General features: G+C 43.9%; 1 protein-coding gene across 1 annotated transcript in view; it reads left to right on the plus strand.

Annotated features, from left to right (window-relative positions):
* armc1l (armadillo repeat containing 1, like) overlaps positions 1-20,957 on the plus strand; it is a 42,290-nt gene that overhangs the window by 1,748 nt on the left and 19,585 nt on the right. Inside the window, exon 4 of the mRNA XM_063223133.1 lies at positions 406-607. Within this exon, the coding sequence (XP_063079203.1) occupies positions 406-607 (202 nt within the window). The remainder of the gene's footprint in view (positions 1-405; positions 608-20,957) is intronic.

Consider the following 20,957-nt stretch of genomic DNA (forward strand, 5'->3'; position numbering starts at 1 on the left):
CAAACGTTTAATGCAGTGTTACCAAGCCAATAGGGTCACAAGAAATCTGTTGATAAAGTAACGGCCATATGATTTCAGTAGATATATTGAGCCATTTCAAATCTGCTCCTTGATTAATGTCACTTCATAGTTTTAGGCCCCTTTTTGACAGAGGTTGGCGTGTTCTCCATTAATTTGCATTGACGGAAGAGCACATGTTTTACCTATATAAGATGGAGGCTGCTTTTGCCGTTTTCCTTTGCTGTCTCGAATTGCAGTGATGCCTAATTGATCTTCTACCTCTATGTTTAAAATACTTGTTTGCCTAATAATTCTGCACACAGTGCATTTTTTATTATTTTTTATTTTGGTTGATGGTACAGAAACTAGTTATTTGTCTCGTTCACCATGTTTGCCTTTCAACAGACCGGGGTTATCGGAGGACATCTTGATCATGGCCAAAGATGTCTACGGCGTTTTAAGTTCTCCAACCTCTCCAAGCGAGACTGGAACGTTCCAAACACCCGCACAGCAGCAGCAGAGGAAGAACAAGTCTCAGTTCTTCCTCAACAGCGCTAATAAGAAGGCCAAGACCGTCACTCTGCACATCGAGGGCCTTGATGGAGTGGTGAGCTTTGACTCCATTTACCTTGCTTTGCTGGTCCAAATATGTAGTTTTAATTAAACCATATTACAACCAGGGCTCCGAACCGGTTCAAGGAACGAAAACGAAAACCGAAAACGAACGAAATTTTATGGAATTTTACAAGGAACGGAAACGGAAACGAAAACGAAATGGTCTTCAAGTGTTCCGGAACAAAAACGTTACTCTGAAATCCACAAACCGGTTAATAACGGTTTTTATTTCGTTCTCTATATTTCATATAAGTGCACGATTTTGTTTGAGGAGTAACCATGGCGACGAGCAGTCTTTTAGTTCGGCTACTGACGTGTATGAGGGGAAACATGCATACAGCAACAGCATTTTGCTTCACCTGAGCTCTTGCCGCCGATTGAGAAAATATTGAGGAGCATTGGCCAATCAGAGTGCATTGTATGGAGAAACTTCCTGGGTAAATTTTAGGATGTGCTTCTCCTCAGAGATTTTGATAGGAAACTAGAACTAAACTGTCTCTGTTCTCCTGGCTTTCTCGTAGTGATTGGAAGTTGGCTCTAATATACCCGCCCTAAAGTTGTTGACCACCAATATCAAATAAGTTTTTGTAAGAGAAATGACACTTTACCCGCGCTGTTCTTCAGTCTCATTCACGGACAGTAGGCCTACAGAGTTTTATATTGACACCATGGAAAGAGAACATGTCTTGAGATCGGCGTTGGGATTCCTACAGGGACAGAGTATTTGGACCATACAGTCTATGATTTGCAAAGGAATTGGATAGGCGATTTGATGAACCTAATTCGCAGAGTGCTCTCGAGAGGCAACTGGTGGGTAAGTCATGTTTAGCTTAGGCCTACTACTTGTAATGGCACCGCCGAGTGCCTCGATGTTCAATGCGGTTATGGCAAATTATGTTGTCGTAAAGTTACTGAAGTGCTTTTGTTGTGCGCAGCGTATCCCACTGTCGGTTGTAGAGAAGAGAGGTGAGAGCTGGTGTTTTATGTGCTGTAATCAAGGACGTCTTATTTATCTGTTGTGGTGGTCAATGCGGGATAAAGTCATTCGTGGCAGATGGACAGACGCTAGCTGACGTTAGCTGGCCCGCTCAATGTTTCGATGGTTTCCTCAGTAGGCTATTGCGCAATATTTCCTGGCTGTCATCACGAATAACAGGTCGCGTGTGACAACAAGCAGGGATAGAGAAAGACAGCGCATTTGTTGTTGTTTAAGTTATTATTCTCTTCTGTCGTGCAGAGGGCTGGGCTGATGGGATGGGCTACGTGGAAACTCTTACTATTTTGTGACGCTTCTGTTGGGCTACAAAAGGTCTCCGGTTTTGTGGTGATGGACTTGCACTGGAATGGTTGGTAGCCGATATCTGAGAGCATATCCGAGGTTTCAGACTATGCAACCTGTCCCTTCTCTAGAACTAGTGACCCCTTGCATCGTGCACATCTCAAAACAGTTTGGGATTTTTTTTGTGATGCAAACTGTGTTCCCTTTACTTACACGTTTCACTTGCTGCAAACCTAATCATGGCCTATTAAATAGAGCTAGGCAAGAACTGAAATCCATGCCTATCGACACCTCTTATTATGCTGACGTTTACCTGCGCTATTCCAGAGATTTTTTTAGGAACTCTGGCTATTTTTTTAAACTCTCTATGGCTATTCTGTAGGCCTATTGTGCCTCCCTAACCAACATCCACCCACCGCTACTGGGCTGGCATAGGCTACTTTTGATAAGAATTATAGGCATCCGGTTAAATCTGCCAGGATGGATAGCCCATCTGAGTGTTTTTGGGTGTGTTATTAGGGCCCGAGCACCGGAGGGTGCGAGGCCCTATTGTTCTTGCAATGTTTTTTATTATTATTAGGGCCCGAGCACCGGAGGGTGCGAGGCCCTATTGTTCTTGCAATGTTTTTTATTATTATTAGGGCCCGAGCACCGGAGGGTGCGAGGCCCTATTGTTCTTGCAATGTTTTTTATTATTATTATTATTATTATTATTATTATTTGTCTCCTCCGCGCCTGTCGGGCCATTTTTGAGGTGGTTGCCATGCGTGAATTTGAACGAAACTTGGCACAGGTGTTGGATATGAGTGCCAGACGGACTCCAATAAAGCTCAGACCCCAAATCGACCCAGAGGCTCAGTAGCGCCCCCTTAAGTCATGGGCCTATGGGGCGGGACCGGCAAAAAGTTGAAGCTACGGACTCCAAAATTTTTTTGCTTGTATAACGCACTAAGACAAGCAAAAAAGTCTTTGAGATGCCATGGCCACACCCAACAGGAAGTGAGGTAATTGGACTTAAAGTTGAACTTTTGTCAACTTTTGACATACGACAAAATTGTCATACCATGAACTTTGATGTACTCCTCCTGAACGGTACACTTGTTCGGTTTCGTTTCAATTTGTAAATGATCTTAAGACATCGCAGATGATATATTGCGAAGGAATTTTTAATATGTTGTAAGAAAACAAGATGGCGGCTTGCTGAAGTCTGATGAAAAAATCACAGAAAATGTGCTTTTACTGTGCCCTTTCTGAGGGGGTTGCCATGCATATCTTTCAACATTGCTTCGCACAGGTGTTTGGTAAGGCAGCACGTACCTCTCCAAACAAGCCCCACCCCTAATTCAGCACATGGGCTCTGTAGCGCCCCCCTAAGTCCTGGGCCTATGGGCCTGGACCGGCATAAAGTTGAAGCTACGGACTCCAAAATTTTTTTTGGTGTGTATCTCACTAAGAGATGCAAAAAAGTCTACAGGAGGCCATGGCCACACCCAACAGGAAGTGAGGTAATTGGACTTGAAGTTGAACTTTTGACATATGCCCAAATTGTCATACCATGTACTTTGAAGTACTCCTCCTGAACCGTACACTTGTTTGGTTTTGTTCCAATTTGCAAATGATCTTAAGACATTGGAGATGATATTTTGTGAAGGAATTTTCAATATATTTTAAGAAAACAAGATGGCGGCTTGATGAATTCTGGTGAAAAAATCACAGAAAATGTGCCCTTTCTGAGGGGGTTGCCATGCATATCTTTCAAAGTTACTTCGCACAGGTGTTTGGTAGGGTAGCACGTACCTCTCCAAACAAGCCCCGCCCCTAACTCGGTACATGGGCTCTGTAGCGCCCCCTTAAGTCATGGGCCTATGGGGCGGGTTCAGCATTAAGTTCAAGCTACGGACTTCAAAATTTTTATGGATGTGTATCTGACTAAAACGAACAAAAAATGTCATGCAGTGACATGGCCACGCCCAACAGGAAGTGAGATAATTGGACCTCTTATTGAAACAGGAAGTTGGCCACTATTTTAGTTTGCAGTGTTTTTAAAACAGTGCAAATGCACGTGTTCATGCATATAATGAATATAAACCTTTTTCTATATGCCTACTATGGCAACCTGATATAGCGCCACCATATGGTAGGCAAATGAACTGCAGTAAAAGTGGATTTCTTAAATATCTTTATCTCGTGAACCGAACGTCGTAGAGACTCCATTTTTGTTTTGGGCAGGATGTGACGGGATTTGGGGCGATATGCCTTGAACCGTAGGTGCGAGGGCCCGTCATCGCCGCTCGCGGCTTTAATTATTATTATTTTTTGTCTTCTTACCGCACGTCGGGCCCATTTTGAGGGGGTTGCCATGCGTGAATTTGAACGAAACTCGGCACAGGTATTCGGTATGTGGGCACGATGGACTCCAAAAAAGCCCCGCCCCCAAATCGGTCCACGGGCTCTGTAGCGCCCCCCTGAAAAAAGGCCTATGGGCCGGGACCGGCATAAAGTTGAAGCTACGGACTCCAAATTTTTTTGTGTTGTATAACTCACTAAGACAAGCAAAAAAGTCTTTGAGATGCCATGGCCACACCCAACAGGAAGTGAGGTAATTGGACTTAAAGTTGAACTTTTGTCAACTTTTGACATACGACAAAATTGTCATACCATGAACTTTGATGTACTCCTCCTGAACGGTACACTTGTTCGGTTTCGTTTCAATTTGTAAATGATCTTAAGACATCGCAGATGATATATTGCGAAGGAATTTTTAATATGTTGTAAGAAAACAAGATGGCGGCTTGCTGAAGTCTGATGAAAAAATCACAGAAAATGTGCTTCTACTGTGCCCTTTCTGAGGGGGTTGCCATGCATATCTTTCAACATTGCTTCGCACAGGTGTTTGGTAAGGCAGCACGTACCTCTCCAAACAAGCCCCACCCCTAACTCAGCACATGGGCTCTGTAGCGCCCCCCTAAGTCCTGGGCCTATGGGCCTGGACCGGCATAAAGTTGAAGCTACGGACTCCAAATTTTTTTTGGGTGTGTATCTCACTAAGAGAAGCAAAAAAGTCTACAGGAGGCCATGGCCACACCCAACAGGAAGTGAGGTAATTGGACTTGAAGTTGAACTTTTGACATATGCCCAAATTGTCATACCATGTACTTTGAAGTACTCCTCCTGAACCGTACACTTGTTTGGTTTTGTTCCAATTTGCAAATGATCTTAAGACATTGGAGATGATATTTTGTGAAGGAATTTTCAATATATTTTAAGAAAACAAGATGGCGGCTTGATGAATTCTGGTGAAAAAATCACAGAAAATGTGCCCTTTCTGAGGGGGTTGCCATGCATATCTTTCAAAGTTACTTCGCACAGCTGTTTGGTAGGGTAGCACGTACCTCTCCAAACAAGCCCCGCCCCTAACTCGGTACATGGGCTCTGTAGCGCCCCCTTAAGTCATGGGCCTATGGGGCGGGTTCAGCATTAAGTTCAAGCTACGGACTTCAAAATTTTTATGGATGTGTATCTGACTAAAACGAACAAAAAATGTCATGCAGTGACATGGCCACGCCCAACAGGAAGTGAGATAATTGGACCTCTTATTGAAACAGGAAGTTGGCCACTATTTTAGTTTGCAGTGTTTTTAAAACAGTGCAAATGCACGTGTTCATGCATATAATGAATATAAACCTTTTTCTATATGCCTACTATGGCAACCTGATATAGCGCCACCATATGGTAGGCAAATGAACTGCAGTAAAAGTGGATTTCTTAAATATCTTTATCTCTTGAACCGAACGTAGTAGAGACTCCATTTTTGTTTTGGGCAGGATGTGACGGGATTTGGGGCGATATGCCTTGAACCGTAGGTGCGAGGGCCCGTCATCGCCGCTCGCGGCTTTAATTAGGGCCCGAGCACCGGAGGGTGCGAGGCCCTATTGTTCTTGCTTTGTTTTTTATTATTATTAGGGCCCGAGCACCGAAGTGCAAGGGCCACGCGGTGGCCCTTCGCCCTCTCGGTGCGAAGCCCTATTGTTTTCCGAAGGATTATTATTATTATTATTTTTCTCCTTAGTCTCCTGTCACGTTGGGCCATTTTTCGGGTACTTCCGGTGCTCGTACACTTACGCCACTTGGTACACACATTCCAGATTCCCCCCGCTACTCAGACGCCGAATATTAACCCCCGATGGAACACGGGTACGAGGCCACGCCCCCGAAAGCGTTTAGGGGCGGGGCCGACATATACTTTGAGCTAGAGACTCGGGACTTTTTCTAGGGTGTGTATCTCACTAAGGCGCATCATAAAGTCCGATACAACGATATGGCCACGCCCAACAGGAAGTGAGGGGGGGGTGTAGGTGTATTTTGACTTCTTTTTTGGCATTTTTTAGCATTTTTTACGTACTTTTACGTACTTGTCCTACACCGTACATCGTATTGACTTCATATTCTGTGGACATGAGCTCAAGGCATTGAAGATGATATATTGCGAAGGAATTTTTTCATATCTCGTAATTTGCCAAGATGGCGGCTCAATGAATTTAGGTATCTAATTCTAAAACAGGAAGTTGGCCACCATTTCAGTTTGGAGTGTTTTGTAACAGTGCAAACGCACACATGTATGCATATAATGAATACTAACTGTTCTATATGCCTGAAATGGAGGCCACGCCCCCAAACTGGTTTAGGGGCGGGGCCAACATCTACTTTGAGCTAGAGACTCGGGACTTTTTTTAAGTTGTGTATCTCACTAAGGCGCACAATAAAGTCCATATAACGATATGGCCACGCCCAACAGGAAGTGACATATTTTGACTATTTTGTCATTTTAAAACAGGAAGTTGGCCACCATTTCAGTTTGGAGTGTTTTAAAACCCTGCAAACGCACATATGCATGCATATAATGAATACTAACTTTTGTATATGCCTGAAATGGAGGCCACGCCCCCAAACACATTAAGGGGCGGGGCCAACATCTACTTTGAGCTACAGGGGGAAACCCCCCTTTTTCGGGACTTTTTTAAGTTGTGTATCTCACTAAGGCGCACAATAAAGTCCATACAACGATATGGCCACGCCCAACAGGAAGTCACATATTTGGCATTTTAAAACAGGAAGTTGGCCACCATTTCAGTTTGGAGTGTTTTGTAACAGTGCAAACACACACATGTATGCATATAATGAATACTAACTTTTCTATATGCCTGAAATGGAGGCCACGCCCCCAAACTGGTTTAGGGGCGGGGCCAACATCTACTTTGAGCTAGAGACTCGGGACTTTTTTTAAGTTGTGTATCTCACTAAGGCGCACAATAAAGTCCATATAACGATATGGCCACGCCCAACAGGAAGTGATATAATTTGACTATTTTGTCATTTTAAAACAGGAAGTTGGCCACCATTTCAGTTTGGAGTGTTATAAAACTCTGCAAACGCACACATGTATGCATATAATGAATACTTACTTTTGTATATGCCTGAAATGGAGGCCACGCCCCCATACACGTTTAGGGGCGGGGCCAACATCTACTTTCAGCTACAGACTCGGGACTTTTTTTAAGTTGTGTATCTCACTAAGGCACACAATAAAGTCCATACAACAATATGGTCACGCCCAACAGGAAGTCACATATTTGGCATTTTAAAACAGGAAGTTGGCCACCATTTCAGTTTGGAGTGTTTTAAAACCCTGCAAACGCACACATGTATGCATATAATGAATACTTACTTTTGTATATGCCTGAAATGGAGGCCACGCCCCCAAACTCGTTCAGGGGGCGGGGCCAACATCTACTTTAAGCTACAGACTCGGGACTTTTTTTAAGTTGTGTATCTCACTAAGGTGCACAATAAAGTCCATACAACAATATGGCCACGCCCAACAGGAAGTGAGATTTTTTCACTTTTTTGGCATTTTAAAACAGGAAGTTGGCCACCATTTCACTTTAGAGTGTTTTAAAACAGTGCAAATGCACACATGTATGCACATAATGAATACTAACTCTTCTATAAGCCTGAAATGTAGATAAGGTATAGCGCCACCATGTGGTAGGCAAAGGAATGGCAGGAAAACTGTAATTCTTCAATATCTTGGGAACTGAACGTCGTACAGACTCCATTTTTGTTTTAGGGGGTCATAGCGACAAGCTAATCATGACAATGTTAATGCTAATTTTCAATGCTAATTCATGCTAATTACTTTTTCGTCAATATCTCGTGAACCGAACGTCGTACAGACTCCATTTTTCCTGGGGGGGCATAGCAACATTCTAGGTGGCATGCCCCGTCCCTGCAATGCATGTGTGCGAGGGCCCGTCATCGCCGCTTGCGGCTTTAATTAGGGCCCGAGCACCGGAGGGTGCGAGGCCCTATTGTTCTTGCAATGTTTTTTATTATTTTTATTATTATTTGTCTCCTCCGCGCCTGTCGGGCCATTTTCGAGGTGGTTGCCATGCTCAAATTTGAACGAAACTTGGCACGGGTGTTGGATATGGGTGACAGACGGACTTCAAGAAAGCTCAGACCCCAAATCGACCCAGAGGCTCAGTAGCGCCCCCTTAAGTCATGGGCCTATGGGGCGGGACCGGCAAAAAGTTGAAGCTACGGACTCCAAATTTTTTTTGCTTGTATAACGCACTAAGACAAGCAAAAAAGTCTTTGAGATGCCATGGCCACACCCAACAGGAAGTGAGGTAATTGGACTTAAAGTTGAACTTTTGGCAACTTTTGACATACGACAAAATTGTCATACCATGAACTTTGATGTACTCCTCCTGAACGGTACACTTGTTCGGTTTCGTTTCAATTTGTAAATGATCTTAAGACATCGCAGATGATATATTGCGAAGGAATTTTTAATATGTTGTAAGAAAACAAGATGGCGGCTTGCTGAAGTCTGATGAAAAAATCACAGAAAATGTGCTTTTACTGTGCCCTTTCTGAGGGGTTGCCATGCATATTTTTCAACATTGCTTAGCACAGGTGTTTGGTAAGGCAGCACGTACCTCTCCAAATAAGCCCCACCCCTAATTCAAAACATGGGCTCTGTAGCGCCCCCCTAAGTCCTGGGCCTATGGGCCTGGACCGGCATAAAGTTGAAGCTACGGACTCCAAATTTTTTTTGGGTGTGTATCTCACTAAGAGATGCAAAAAAGTCTACAGGAGGCCATGGCCACACCCAACAGGAAGTGAGGTAATTGGACTTGAAGTTGAACTTTTGACATATGCCCAAATTGTCATACCATGTACTTTGAAGTACTCCTCCTGAACCGTACACTTGTTTGGTTTTGTTCCAATTTGCAAATGATCTTAAGACATTGGAGATGATATTTTGTGAAGGAATTTTCAATATGTTTTAAGAAAACAAGATGGCGGCTTGATGAATTCTGGTGAAAAAATCACAGAAAATGTGCCCTTTCTGAGGGGGTTGCCATGCATATCTTTCAAAGTTACTTCGCACAGGTGTTTGGTAGGGCAGCACGTACCTCTCCAAACAAGCCCCGCCCCTAACTCGGTACATGGGCTCTGTAGCGCCCCCTTAAGTCATGGGCCTATGGGGCGGGTTCAGCATAAAGTTCAAGCTACGGACTTCAAAATTTTTATGGATGTGTATCTGACTAAAACGAACAAAAAATGTCATGCAGTGACATGGCCACGCCCAACAGGAAGTGAGATAATTGGACCTCTTATTGAAACAGGAAGTTGGCCACCATTTTAGTTTGCAGTGTTTTTAAAACAGTGCAAATGCACGTGTTCATGCATATAATGAATATAAACCTTTTTCTATATGCCTACTATGGCAACCTGATATAGCGCCACCATGTGGTAGGCAAATGAACTGCAGTAAAAGTGGATTTCTTAAATATCTTTATCTCGTGAACCGAACGTCGTAGAGACTCCATTTTTGTTTTGGGCAGGATGTGATGGGGTGATATGCCCCGCCTTGAGCCGCAGGTGCGAGGGCCCGTCATCGCCGCTCGCGGCTTTAATTATTATTATTATTTGTCTCCTCCCCGCCTGTCGGGCAATTTTTGAGGTGGTTGCCATGCTCAACTTTTTACGAAACTTGGCACAGGTGTTGGATATGGGTGCGAGACGGACTCCAGAAAAGCCCCGCCCCCAAATCGGCCCAAGGGCTCAGTAGCGCCCCCTTAAGTGATGGGCTTATGGGGCTGGACCGGCATAAAGTTGAAGCTACGGACTCCAAAATTGTTGTGGTTCTATAGCTCACTGGGACAAGCAAAAAAGTCTTTAGGATGCCATGGCCACACCCAACAGGAAGTGAGGTAATAGGACTTAAAGTTGAACTTTTGTCAACTTTTGACATACGACAAAATTGTCATACCATGAACTTTGATGTACTCCTCCTGAACGGTACACTTGTTCGGTTTCGTTTCAATTTGTAAATGATCTTAAGACATCGCAGATGATATATTGCGAAGGAATTTTTAATATGTTGTAAGAAAACAAGATGGCGGCTTGCTGAAGTCCGATGACAAAATCACAGAAAATGTGCTTCTACTGTGCCCTTTCTGAGGGGGTTGCCATGCATATCTTTCAACATTGCTTCGCACAGGTGTTTGGTAAGGCAGCACGTACCTCTCCAAACAAGCCCCACCCCTAATTCAAAACATGGGCTCTGTAGCGCCCCCCTAAGTCCTGGGCCTATGGGCCTGGACCGGCATAAAGTTGAAGCTACGGACTCCAATTTTTTTTTGGGTGTGTATCTCACTAAGAGAAGCAAAAAAGTCTACAGGAGGCCATGGCCACACCCAACAGGAAGTGAGGTAATTGGACTTGAAGTTGAACTTTTGACATATGCCCAAATTGTCATACCATGTACTTTGAAGTACTCCTCCTGAACCGTACACTTGTTTGGTTTTGTTCCAATTTGCAAATGATCTTAAGACATTGGAGATGATATTTTGTGAAGGAATTTTCAATATATTTTAAGAAAACAAGATGGCGGCTTGATGAATTCTGGTGAAAAAATCACAGAAAATGTGCCCTTTCTGAGGGGGTTGCCATGCATATCTTTCAAAGTTACTTCGCACAGCTGTTTGGTAGGGTAGCACGTACCTCTCCAAACAAGCCCCGCCCCTAACTCGGTACATGGGCTCTGTAGCGCCCCCTTAAGTCATGGGCCTATGGGGCGGGTTCAGCATTAAGTTCAAGCTACGGACTTCAAAATTTTTATGGATGTGTATCTGACTAAAACGAACAAAAAATGTCATGCAGTGACATGGCCACGCCCAACAGGAAGTGAGATAATTGGACCTCTTATTGAAACAGGAAGTTGGCCACTATTTTAGTTTGCAGTGTTTTTAAAACAGTGCAAATGCACGTGTTCATGCATATAATGAATATAAACCTTTTTCTATATGCCTACTATGGCAACCTGATATAGCGCCACCATATGGTAGGCAAATGAACTGCAGTAAAAGTGGATTTCTTAAATATCTTTATCTCGTGAACCGAACGTCGTAGAGACTCCATTTTTGTTTTGGCCAGGATGTGAAGGGGCAATATGCCCCGCCTTGACCGTAGGTGCGAGGGCCCGTCATCGCCGCTTGCGGCTTTAATTAGGGCCCGAGCACCGGAGGGTGCGAGGCCCTATTGTTCTTGCAATGTTTTTTATTATTATTATTATTTGTCTTCTCCCCGCCTGTCGGGCCATTTTTGAGGTGGTTGCCATGCGTGAATTTGAACGAAACTTGGCACAGGTGTTGGATATTGCGGCACGATGGACTCCAATTAAGCTCAGCCCCCAAATCGGCCGACGGGCTCAGTAGCGCCCCCCTGAAAAAATGGCCTATGGGACGGGACTGGCAAAAATTTGAAGCTACGGACTTCAAAATTGTATTGCTTGTAAAGCTCACTAAGACAAGCAAAAAAGTCTTTAAGATGCCATGGCCACACCCAACAGGAAGTGAGGTAATTGGACTTAAAGTTGAACTTTTGTCAACTTTTGACATACGACAAAATTGTCATACCATGAACTTTGATGTACTCCTCCTGAACGGTACACTTGTTCGGTTTCGTTTCAATTTGTAAATGATCTTAAGACATCGCAGATGATATATTGCGAAGGAATTTTTAATATGTTGTAAGAAAACAAGATGGCGGCTTGCTGAAGTCTGATGAAAAAATCACAGAAAATGTGCTTCTACTGTGCCCTTTCTGAGGGGGTTGCCATGCATATCTTTCAACATTGCTTCGCACAGGTGTTTGGTAAGGCAGCACGTACCTCTCCAAACAAGCCCCACCCCTAATTCAGCACATGGGCTCTGTAGCGCCCCCCTAAGTCCTGGGCCTATGGGCCTGGACCGGCATAAAGTTGAAGCTACGGACTCCAAATTTTTTTTGGGTGTGTATCTCACTAAGAGAAGCAAAAAAGTCTACAGGAGGCCATGGCCACACCCAACAGGAAGTGAGGTAATTGGACTTGAAGTTGAACTTTTGACATATGCCCAAATTGTCATACCATGTACTTTGAAGTACTCCTCCTGAACCGTACACTTGTTTGGTTTTGTTCCAATTTGCAAATGATCTTAAGACATTGGAGATGATATTTTGTGAAGGAATTTTCAATATATTTTAAGAAAACAAGATGGCGGCTTGATGAATTCTGGTGAAAAAATCACAGAAAATGTGCCCTTTCTGAGGGGGTTGCCATGCATATCTTTCAAAGTTACTTCGCACAGCTGTTTGGTAGGGTAGCACGTACCTCTCCAAACAAGCCCCGCCCCTAACTCGGTACATGGGCTCTGTAGCGCCCCCTTAAGTCATGGGCCTATGGGGCGGGTTCAGCATTAAGTTCAAGCTACGGACTTCAAAATTTTTATGGATGTGTATCTGACTAAAACGAACAAAAAATGTCATGCAGTGACATGGCCACGCCCAACAGGAAGTGAGATAATTGGACCTCTTATTGAAACAGGAAGTTGGCCACTATTTTAGTTTGCAGTGTTTTTAAAACAGTGCAAATGCATGTGTTCATGCATATAATGAATATAAACCTTTTTCTATATGCCTACTATGGCAACCTGATATAGCGCCACCATATGGTAGGCAAATGAACTGCAGTAAAAGTGGATTTCTTAAATATCTTTATCTCGTGAACCGAACGTCGTAGAGACTCCATTTTTGTTTTGGGCAGGATGTGACGGGATTTGGGGCGATATGCCTTGAACCGTAGGTGCGAGGGCCCGTCATCGCCGCTCGCGGCTTTAATTAGGGCCCGAGCACCGGAGGGTGCGAGGCCCTATTGTTCTTGCAATGTTTTTTATTAGGGCCCGAGCACCGGAGGGTGCGAGGCCCTATTGTTCTTGCAATGTTTTTTATTTTTATTGTTCTTGCAATGTTTTATATTATTATTATTATTTTTCTTCTCCCCGCACGTCGGGCCCATTTTGAGGTGGTTGCCATGCTCAACTTTGAACGAAACTTGGCACAGGTGTTGGATATGAGTGCCAGACGGACTCCAATAAAGCTCAGACCCCAAATCGGCCCAGGGGCTCTGTAGCGCCCCCCTGAAAATTGGCCTATGGGGCGGGACCGGCAAAAAGTTGAAGCTACGGACTCCAAAATTTTCTTGCCTGTATACCTCACGAAGACAAGCAAAAAAGTCTTTGGGATGCCATGGCCACACCCAACAGGAAGTGAGGTAATTGGACTTAAAGTTGAACTTTTGTCAACTTTTGACATACGACAAAATTGTCATACCATGAACTTTGATGTACTCCTCCTGAACGGTACACTTGTTCGGTTTCGTTTCAATTTGTAAATGATCTTAAGACATCGCAGATGATATATTGCGAAGGAATTTTTAATATGTTGTAAGAAAACAAGATGGCGGCTTGCTGAAGTCTGATGAAAAATCACAAAAAATGTGCTTTTACTGTGCCCTTTCTGAGGGGGTTGCCATGCATATCTTTCAACATTGCTTCGCACAGGTGTTTGGTAAGGCAGCACGTACCTCTCCAAACAAGCCCCACCCCTAACTCAGCACATGGGCTCTGTAGCGCCCCCCTAAGTCCTGGGCCTATGGGCCTGGACCGGCATAAAGTTGAAGCTACGGACTCCAATTTTTTTTTGGGTGTGTATCTCACTAAGAGAAGCAAAAAAGTCTACAGGAGGCCATGGCCACACCCAACAGGAAGTGAGGTAATTGGACTTGAAGTTGAACTTTTGACATATGCCCAAATTGTCATACCATGTACTTTGAAGTACTCCTCCTGAACCGTACACTTGTTTGGTTTTGTTCCAATTTGCAAATGATCTTAAGACATCGGAGATGATATTTTGTGAAGGAATTTTCAATATGTTGTAAGAAAACAAGATGGCGGCTTGATGAATTCTGGTGAAAAAATCACAGAAAATGTGCCCTTTCTGAGGGGGTTGCCATGCATATCTTTCAAAGTTACTTCGCACAGGTGTTTGGTAGGGCAGCACGTACCTCTCCAAACAAGCCCCGCCCCTAACTCGGTACATGGGCTCTGTAGCGCCCCCTTAAGTCATGGGCCTATGGGGCGGGTTCAGCATAAAGTTCAAGCTACGGACTTCAAATTTTTTATGGATGTGTATCTGACTAAAACGAACAAAAAATGTCATGCAGTGACATGGCCACGCCCAACAGGAAGTGAGATAATTGGACCTCTTATTGAAACAGGAAGTTGGCCACCATTTTAGTTTGCAGTGTTTTTAAAACAGTGCAAATGCACGTGTTCATGCATATAATGAATATAAACCTTTTTCTATATGCCTACTATGGCAACCTGATATAGCGCCACCATATGGTAGGCAAATGAACTGCAGTAAAAGTGGATTTCTTAAATATCTTTATCTCGTGAACCGAACGTCGTAGAGACTCCATTTTTGTTTTGGGCAGGATGTGGCGGGATTTGGGGCGATATGCCTTGAACCGTAGGTGCGAGGGCCCGTCATCGCCGCTCGCGGCTTTAATTAGGGCCCGAGCACCGGAGGGTGCGAGGCCCTATTGTTCTTGCAATGTTTTTTATTATTATTAGGGCCCGAGCACCGGAGGGTGCGAGGCCCTATTGTTCTTGCAATGTTTTTTATTATTATTATTATTATTATTATTGCTTTGTGATACATTTTTCCCGCACGTCGGGCCATTTTTGAGGTGGTTGCCATGCGTAACTTTGAACGAAACTTGGCACAGGTGTTGGATATGGTGGCACGATGGACTCCAATAAAGCTCAGCCCCCAAATCGGCCGACGGGCTCAGTAGCGCCCCCTTAAGTCATGGGCCTATGGGGCGGGACCGGAATAAAGTTAAAGCTAAGGGCACCAAATTGTTTGTGCTTGTATAACTCACCAAGACAAGCAAAAAAGTCTTTAGGATGCCATGGCCACACCCAACAGGAAGTGAGGTAATAGGACTTAAAGTTGAACTTTTGTCAACTTTTGACATACGACAAAATTGTCATACCATGAACTTTGATGTACTCCTCCTGAACAGTACATCTGCTCGGTTTCGTTTCAATTCGTAAATGATCTTAAGACATCGCAGATGATATATTGCGAAGGAATTTTTAATATGTTGTAAGAAAACAAGATGGCGGCCTGCTGAAGTCTGATGAAAAAATCACAGAAAATGTGCTTCTACTGTGCCCTTTCTGAGGAGGTTGCCATGCATATCTTTCAACGTTGCTTCGCACAGGTGTTTGGTAGGACACAACGTACCTCTCAAAACAAGCCCCACCCCTAACTCAGCACATGGGCTCTGTAGCGCCCCCCTAAGTCCTGGGCCTATGGGCCCGGACCGGCATAAAGTTGAAGCTACGGACTCCAAATTTGTTTTGTGTGTGTATTTCACTAAGACAATCAAAAAAGTCTTTAGGATGCCATGGCCACACCCAACAGGAAGTGAGGTAATTGGACTAGAAATTCAACTTTTGACATACGTCAAAATTGTCATACCATGAACTTTGATGTACTTGTCCTGAACCGTAGAACTGTTCGGTTTCGATTCATTTTGTAAATGATCTTAAGACATTGCAGATGATATATTGCGAAGGAATTTTCAATATGTTGTAAGAAAACAAGATGGCGGCTTGATGTATTCTGATGAAAAAATGACAGAAAATGTGCCTCCACTATGCCCTTTCTGAGGGGGTTGCCATGCATATATTTCAATGTTGCTTTGCACAGGTGTTTGGTAGGACACAACGTACCTCTCAAAACAAGCCCCACCCCTTAGTCAGCACATGGGCTCTGTAGCGCCCCCTTAAGTCATGGGCCTATGGGGTGGGACCGGCATAAGGTTGAAGCTACGGACTCCAAAATTTGTGTGTGTGTGTATCTCACTAAGCCAATCAAAAAAGTCTTTAGGATGCCATGGCCACACCCAACAGGAAGTGAGGTAATTGGACATGAAATGCAACTTTTGACATACGACAAAATTGTCATACCATGAACTTTGATGTACTTGTCCTGAACCGTACAACTGTTCGGTTTCGTTTCAATTTGTAAATGATCTTAAGACATTGCAGATTATATATTGCGAAGGAATTTTCAATATGTTGTAAGAAAACAAGATGGCGGCTTGATGAATTCTGGAGAAAAAATCACAGAAAATGTGCCCTTTCTGAGGGGGTTGCCATGCATATCTTTCAAAGTTACTTCGCACAGGTGTTTGGTAGGGCAGCACGTACCTCTCCAAACAAGCCCCGCCCCTAACTCGGTACATGGGCTCTGTAGCGCCCCCTTAAGTCATGGGCCTATGGGGCGGGTTCAGCATTAAGTTCAAGCTACGGACTTCAAATTTTTTATGGATGTGTATCTGACTAAAACGAACAAAAAATGTCATGCAGTGACATGGCCACGCCCAACAGGAAGTGAGATAATTGGACCTCTTATTGAAACAGGAAGTTGGCCACCATTTTAGTTTGCAGTGTTTTTAAAACAGTGCAAATGCATGTGTTCATGCATATAATGAATATAAACCTTTTTCTATATGCCTACTATGGCAACCTGATATAGCGCCACCATATGGTAGGCAAATGAACTGCAGTAAAAGTGGATTTCTTAAATATCTTTATCTCGTGAACCGAACGTCGTAGAGACTCCATTTTTGTTTTGGGCAGGATGTGACGGGATTTGGGGCGATATGCCTTGAACCGTAGGTGCGAGGGCCCGTCATCGCCGCTCGCGGCTTTAATTAGGGCCCGAGCACCGGAGGGTGCGAGGCCCTATTGTTCTTGCAATGTTTTTTATTATTATTATTATTATTTTTATTATTATTTTTTGTCTTCTTACCGCACGTCGGGCCCATTTTGAGGGGGTTGCCATGCGTAACTTTTAACGAAACTCGGCACAGGTATTCGGTCTGTGTCCACGTAGGACTCCAAAAAAGCCCCGCCCCTAAATCGGCCCAGGGGCTCTGTAGCGCCCCCCTGAAAATTTGCCAATGGGGCGGGACCGGCAAAAAGTTGAAGCTACGGACTCCAATTTTTTTGTGCTTGTATAACTCACTAAGACAAGCAAAAAAGTCTTTGAGATGCCATGGCCACACCCAACAGGAAGTGAGGTAATTGGACTTAAAGTTGAACTTTTGGCAACTTTTGACATACGACAAAATTGTCATACCATGAACTTTGATGTACTCCTCCTGAACGGTACACTTGTTCGGTTTCGTTTCAATTTGTAAATGATCTTAAGACATCGCAGATGATATATTGCGAAGGAATTTTTAATATGTTGTAAGAAAACAAGATGGCGGCTTGCTGAAGTCTGATGAAAAAATCACAGAAAATGTGCTTTTACTGTGCCCTTTCTGAGGGGTTGCCATGCATATTTTTCAACATTGCTTAGCACAGGTGTTTGGTAAGGCAGCACGTACCTCTCCAAACAAGCCCCACCCCTAATTCAAAACATGGGCTCTGTAGCGCCCCCCTAAGTCCTGGGCCTATGGGCCTGGACCGGCATAAAGTTGAAGCTACGGACTCCAAATTTTTTTTGGGTGTGTATCTCACTAAGAGAAGCAAAAAAGTCTACAGGAGGCCATGGCCACACCCAACAGGAAGTGAGGTAATTGGACTTGAAGTTGAACTTTTGACATATGCCCAAATTGTCATACCATGTACTTTGAAGTACTCCTCCTGAACCGTACACTTGTTTGGTTTTGTTCCAATTTGCAAATGATCTTAAGACATCGGAGATGATATTTTGTGAAGGAATTTTCAATATGTTTTAAGAAAACAAGATGGCGGCTTGATGAATTCTGGTGAAAAAATCACAGAAAATGTGCCCTTTCTGAGGGGGTTGCCATGCATATCTTTCAAAGTTACTTCGCACAGGTGTTTGGTAGGGCAGCACGTACCTCTCCAAACAAGCCCCGCCCCTAACTCGGTACATGGGCTCTGTAGCGCCCCCTTAAGTCATGGGCCTATGGGGCGGGTTCAGCATAAAGTTCAAGCTACGGACTTCAAAATTTTTATGGATGTGTATCTGACTAAAACGAACAAAAAATGTCATGCAGTGACATGGCCACGCCCAACAGGAAGTGAGATAATTGGACCTCTTATTGAAACAGGAAGTTGGCCACCATTTTAGTTTGCAGTGTTTTTAAAACAGTGCAAATGCACGTGTTCATGCATATAATGAATATAAACCTTTTTCTATATGCCTACTATGGCAACCTGATATAGCGCCACCATGTGGTAGGCAAATGAACTGCAGTAAAAGTGGATTTCTTAAATATCTTTATCTCGTGAACCGAACGTCGTAGAGACTCCATTTTTGTTTTGGGCAGGATGTGACGGGATTTGGGGCGATATGCCTTGAACCGTAGGTGCGAGGGCCCGTCATCGCCGCTCGCGGCTTTAATTATTATTATTATTTGTCTTGTTACCACCTGTCGGGCCATTTTTGAGGTGGTTGCCATGCGTGAATTTTAACGAAACTTGGCACAGGTGTTGGATATTGCGGCACGATGGATTCCAAAAAAGCCCCGCCCCCAAATCGGTCCACGGGCTCAGTAGCGCCCCCTTAAGACATGGGCCTATGGGGCGGGACCGGCAAAAAGTTGAAGCTACGGACTCCAAATTTTTTTTGCTTGTATAACGCACTAAGACAAGCAAAAAAGTCTTTGAGATGCCATGGCCACACCCAACAGGAAGTGAGGTAATTGGACTTAAAGTTGAACTTTTGGCAACTTTTGACATACGACAAAATTGTCATACCATGAACTTTGATGTACTCCTCCTGAACGGTACACTTGTTCGGTTTCGTTTCAATTTGTAAATGATCTTAAGACATCGCAGATGATATATTGCGAAGGAATTTTTAATATGTTGTAAGAAAACAAGATGGCGGCTTGCTGAAGTCTGATGAAAAAATCACAGAAAATGTGCTTTTACTGTGCCCTTTCTGAGGGGGTTGCCATGCATATCTTTCAACATTGCTTCGCACAGGTGTTTGGTAAGGCAGCACGTACCTCTCCAAACAAGCCCCACCCCTAATTCAAAACATGGGCTCTGTAGCGCCCCCCTAAGTCCTGGGCCTATGGGCCTGGACCGGCATAAAGTTGAAGCTACGGACTCCAAATTTTTTTTGGGTGTGTATCTCACTAAGAGATGCAAAAAAGTCTACAGGAGGCCATGGCCACACCCAACAGGAAGTGAGGTAATTGGACTTGAAGTTGAACTTTTGACATATGCCCAAATTGTCATACCATGTACTTTGAAGTACTCCTCCTGAACCGTACACTTGTTTGGTTTTGTTCCAATTTGCAAATGATCTTAAGACATTGGAGATGATATTTTGTGAAGGAATTTTCAATATATTTTAAGAAAACAAGATGGCGGCTTGATGAATTCTGGTGAAAAAATCACAGAAAATGTGCCCTTTCTGAGGGGGTTGCCATGCATATCTTTCAAAGTTACTTCGCACAGCTGTTTGGTAGGGTAGCACGTACCTCTCCAAACAAGCCCCGCCCCTAACTCGGTACATGGGCTCTGTAGCGCCCCCTTAAGTCATGGGCCTATGGGGCGGGTTCAGCATTAAGTTCAAGCTACGGACTTCAAAATTTTTATGGATGTGTATCTGACTAAAACGAACAAAAAATGTCATGCAGTGACATGGCCACGCCCAACAGGAAGTGAGATAATTGGACCTCTTATTGAAACAGGAAGTTGGCCACTATTTTAGTTTGCAGTGTTTTTAAAACAGTGCAAATGCATGTGTTCATGCATATAATGAATATAAACCTTTTTCTATATGCCTACTATGGCAACCTGATATAGCGCCACCATATGGTAGGCAAATGAACTGCAGTAAAAGTGGATTTCTTAAATATCTTTATCTCGTGAACCGAACGTCGTAGAGACTCCATTTTTGTTTTGGGCAGGATGTGACGGGATTTGGGGCGATATGCCTTGAACCGTAGGTGCGAGGGCCCGTCATCGCCGCTCGCGGCTTTAATTTTTATTATTATTATTTGTCTTCTCCGCGCCTGTCGGGCCATTTTCGAGGTGGTTGCCATGCTCAAATTTGAACGAAACTTGGCACAGGTGTTGGATATGAGTGCCAGACGGACTCCAATGAAGCTCAGACCCCAAATCGGCCCACGGGCTCAGTAGCGCCCCCTTAAGTCATGGGCCTATGGGGCGGGACCGGCAAAAAGTTGAAGCTACGGACTCCAAAATTTTTTTGCTTGTATAACTCACTAAGACAAGCAAAAAAGTCTTTGAGATGCCATGGCCACACCCAACAGGAAGTGAGGTAATTGGACTTAAAGTTGAACTTTTGTCAACTTTTGACATACGACAAAATTGTCATACCATGAACTTTGATGTACTCCTCCTGAACGGTACACTTGTTCGGTTTCGTTTCAATTTGTAAATGATCTTAAGACATCGCAGATGATATATTGCGAAGGAATTTTTAATATGTTGTAAGAAAACAAGATGGCGGCTTGCTGAAGTCTGATGAAAAAATCACAGAAAATGTGCTTTACTGTGCCCTTTCTGAGGGGGTTGCCATGCATATCTTTCAACATTGCTTCGCACAGGTGTTTGGTAAGGCAGCACGTACCTCTCCA

The sequence above is a fragment of the Engraulis encrasicolus genome, chromosome 18, assembly GCF_034702125.1.
Source record: "Engraulis encrasicolus isolate BLACKSEA-1 chromosome 18, IST_EnEncr_1.0, whole genome shotgun sequence".
Taxonomy (NCBI): Eukaryota; Metazoa; Chordata; class Actinopteri; order Clupeiformes; family Engraulidae; genus Engraulis; species Engraulis encrasicolus.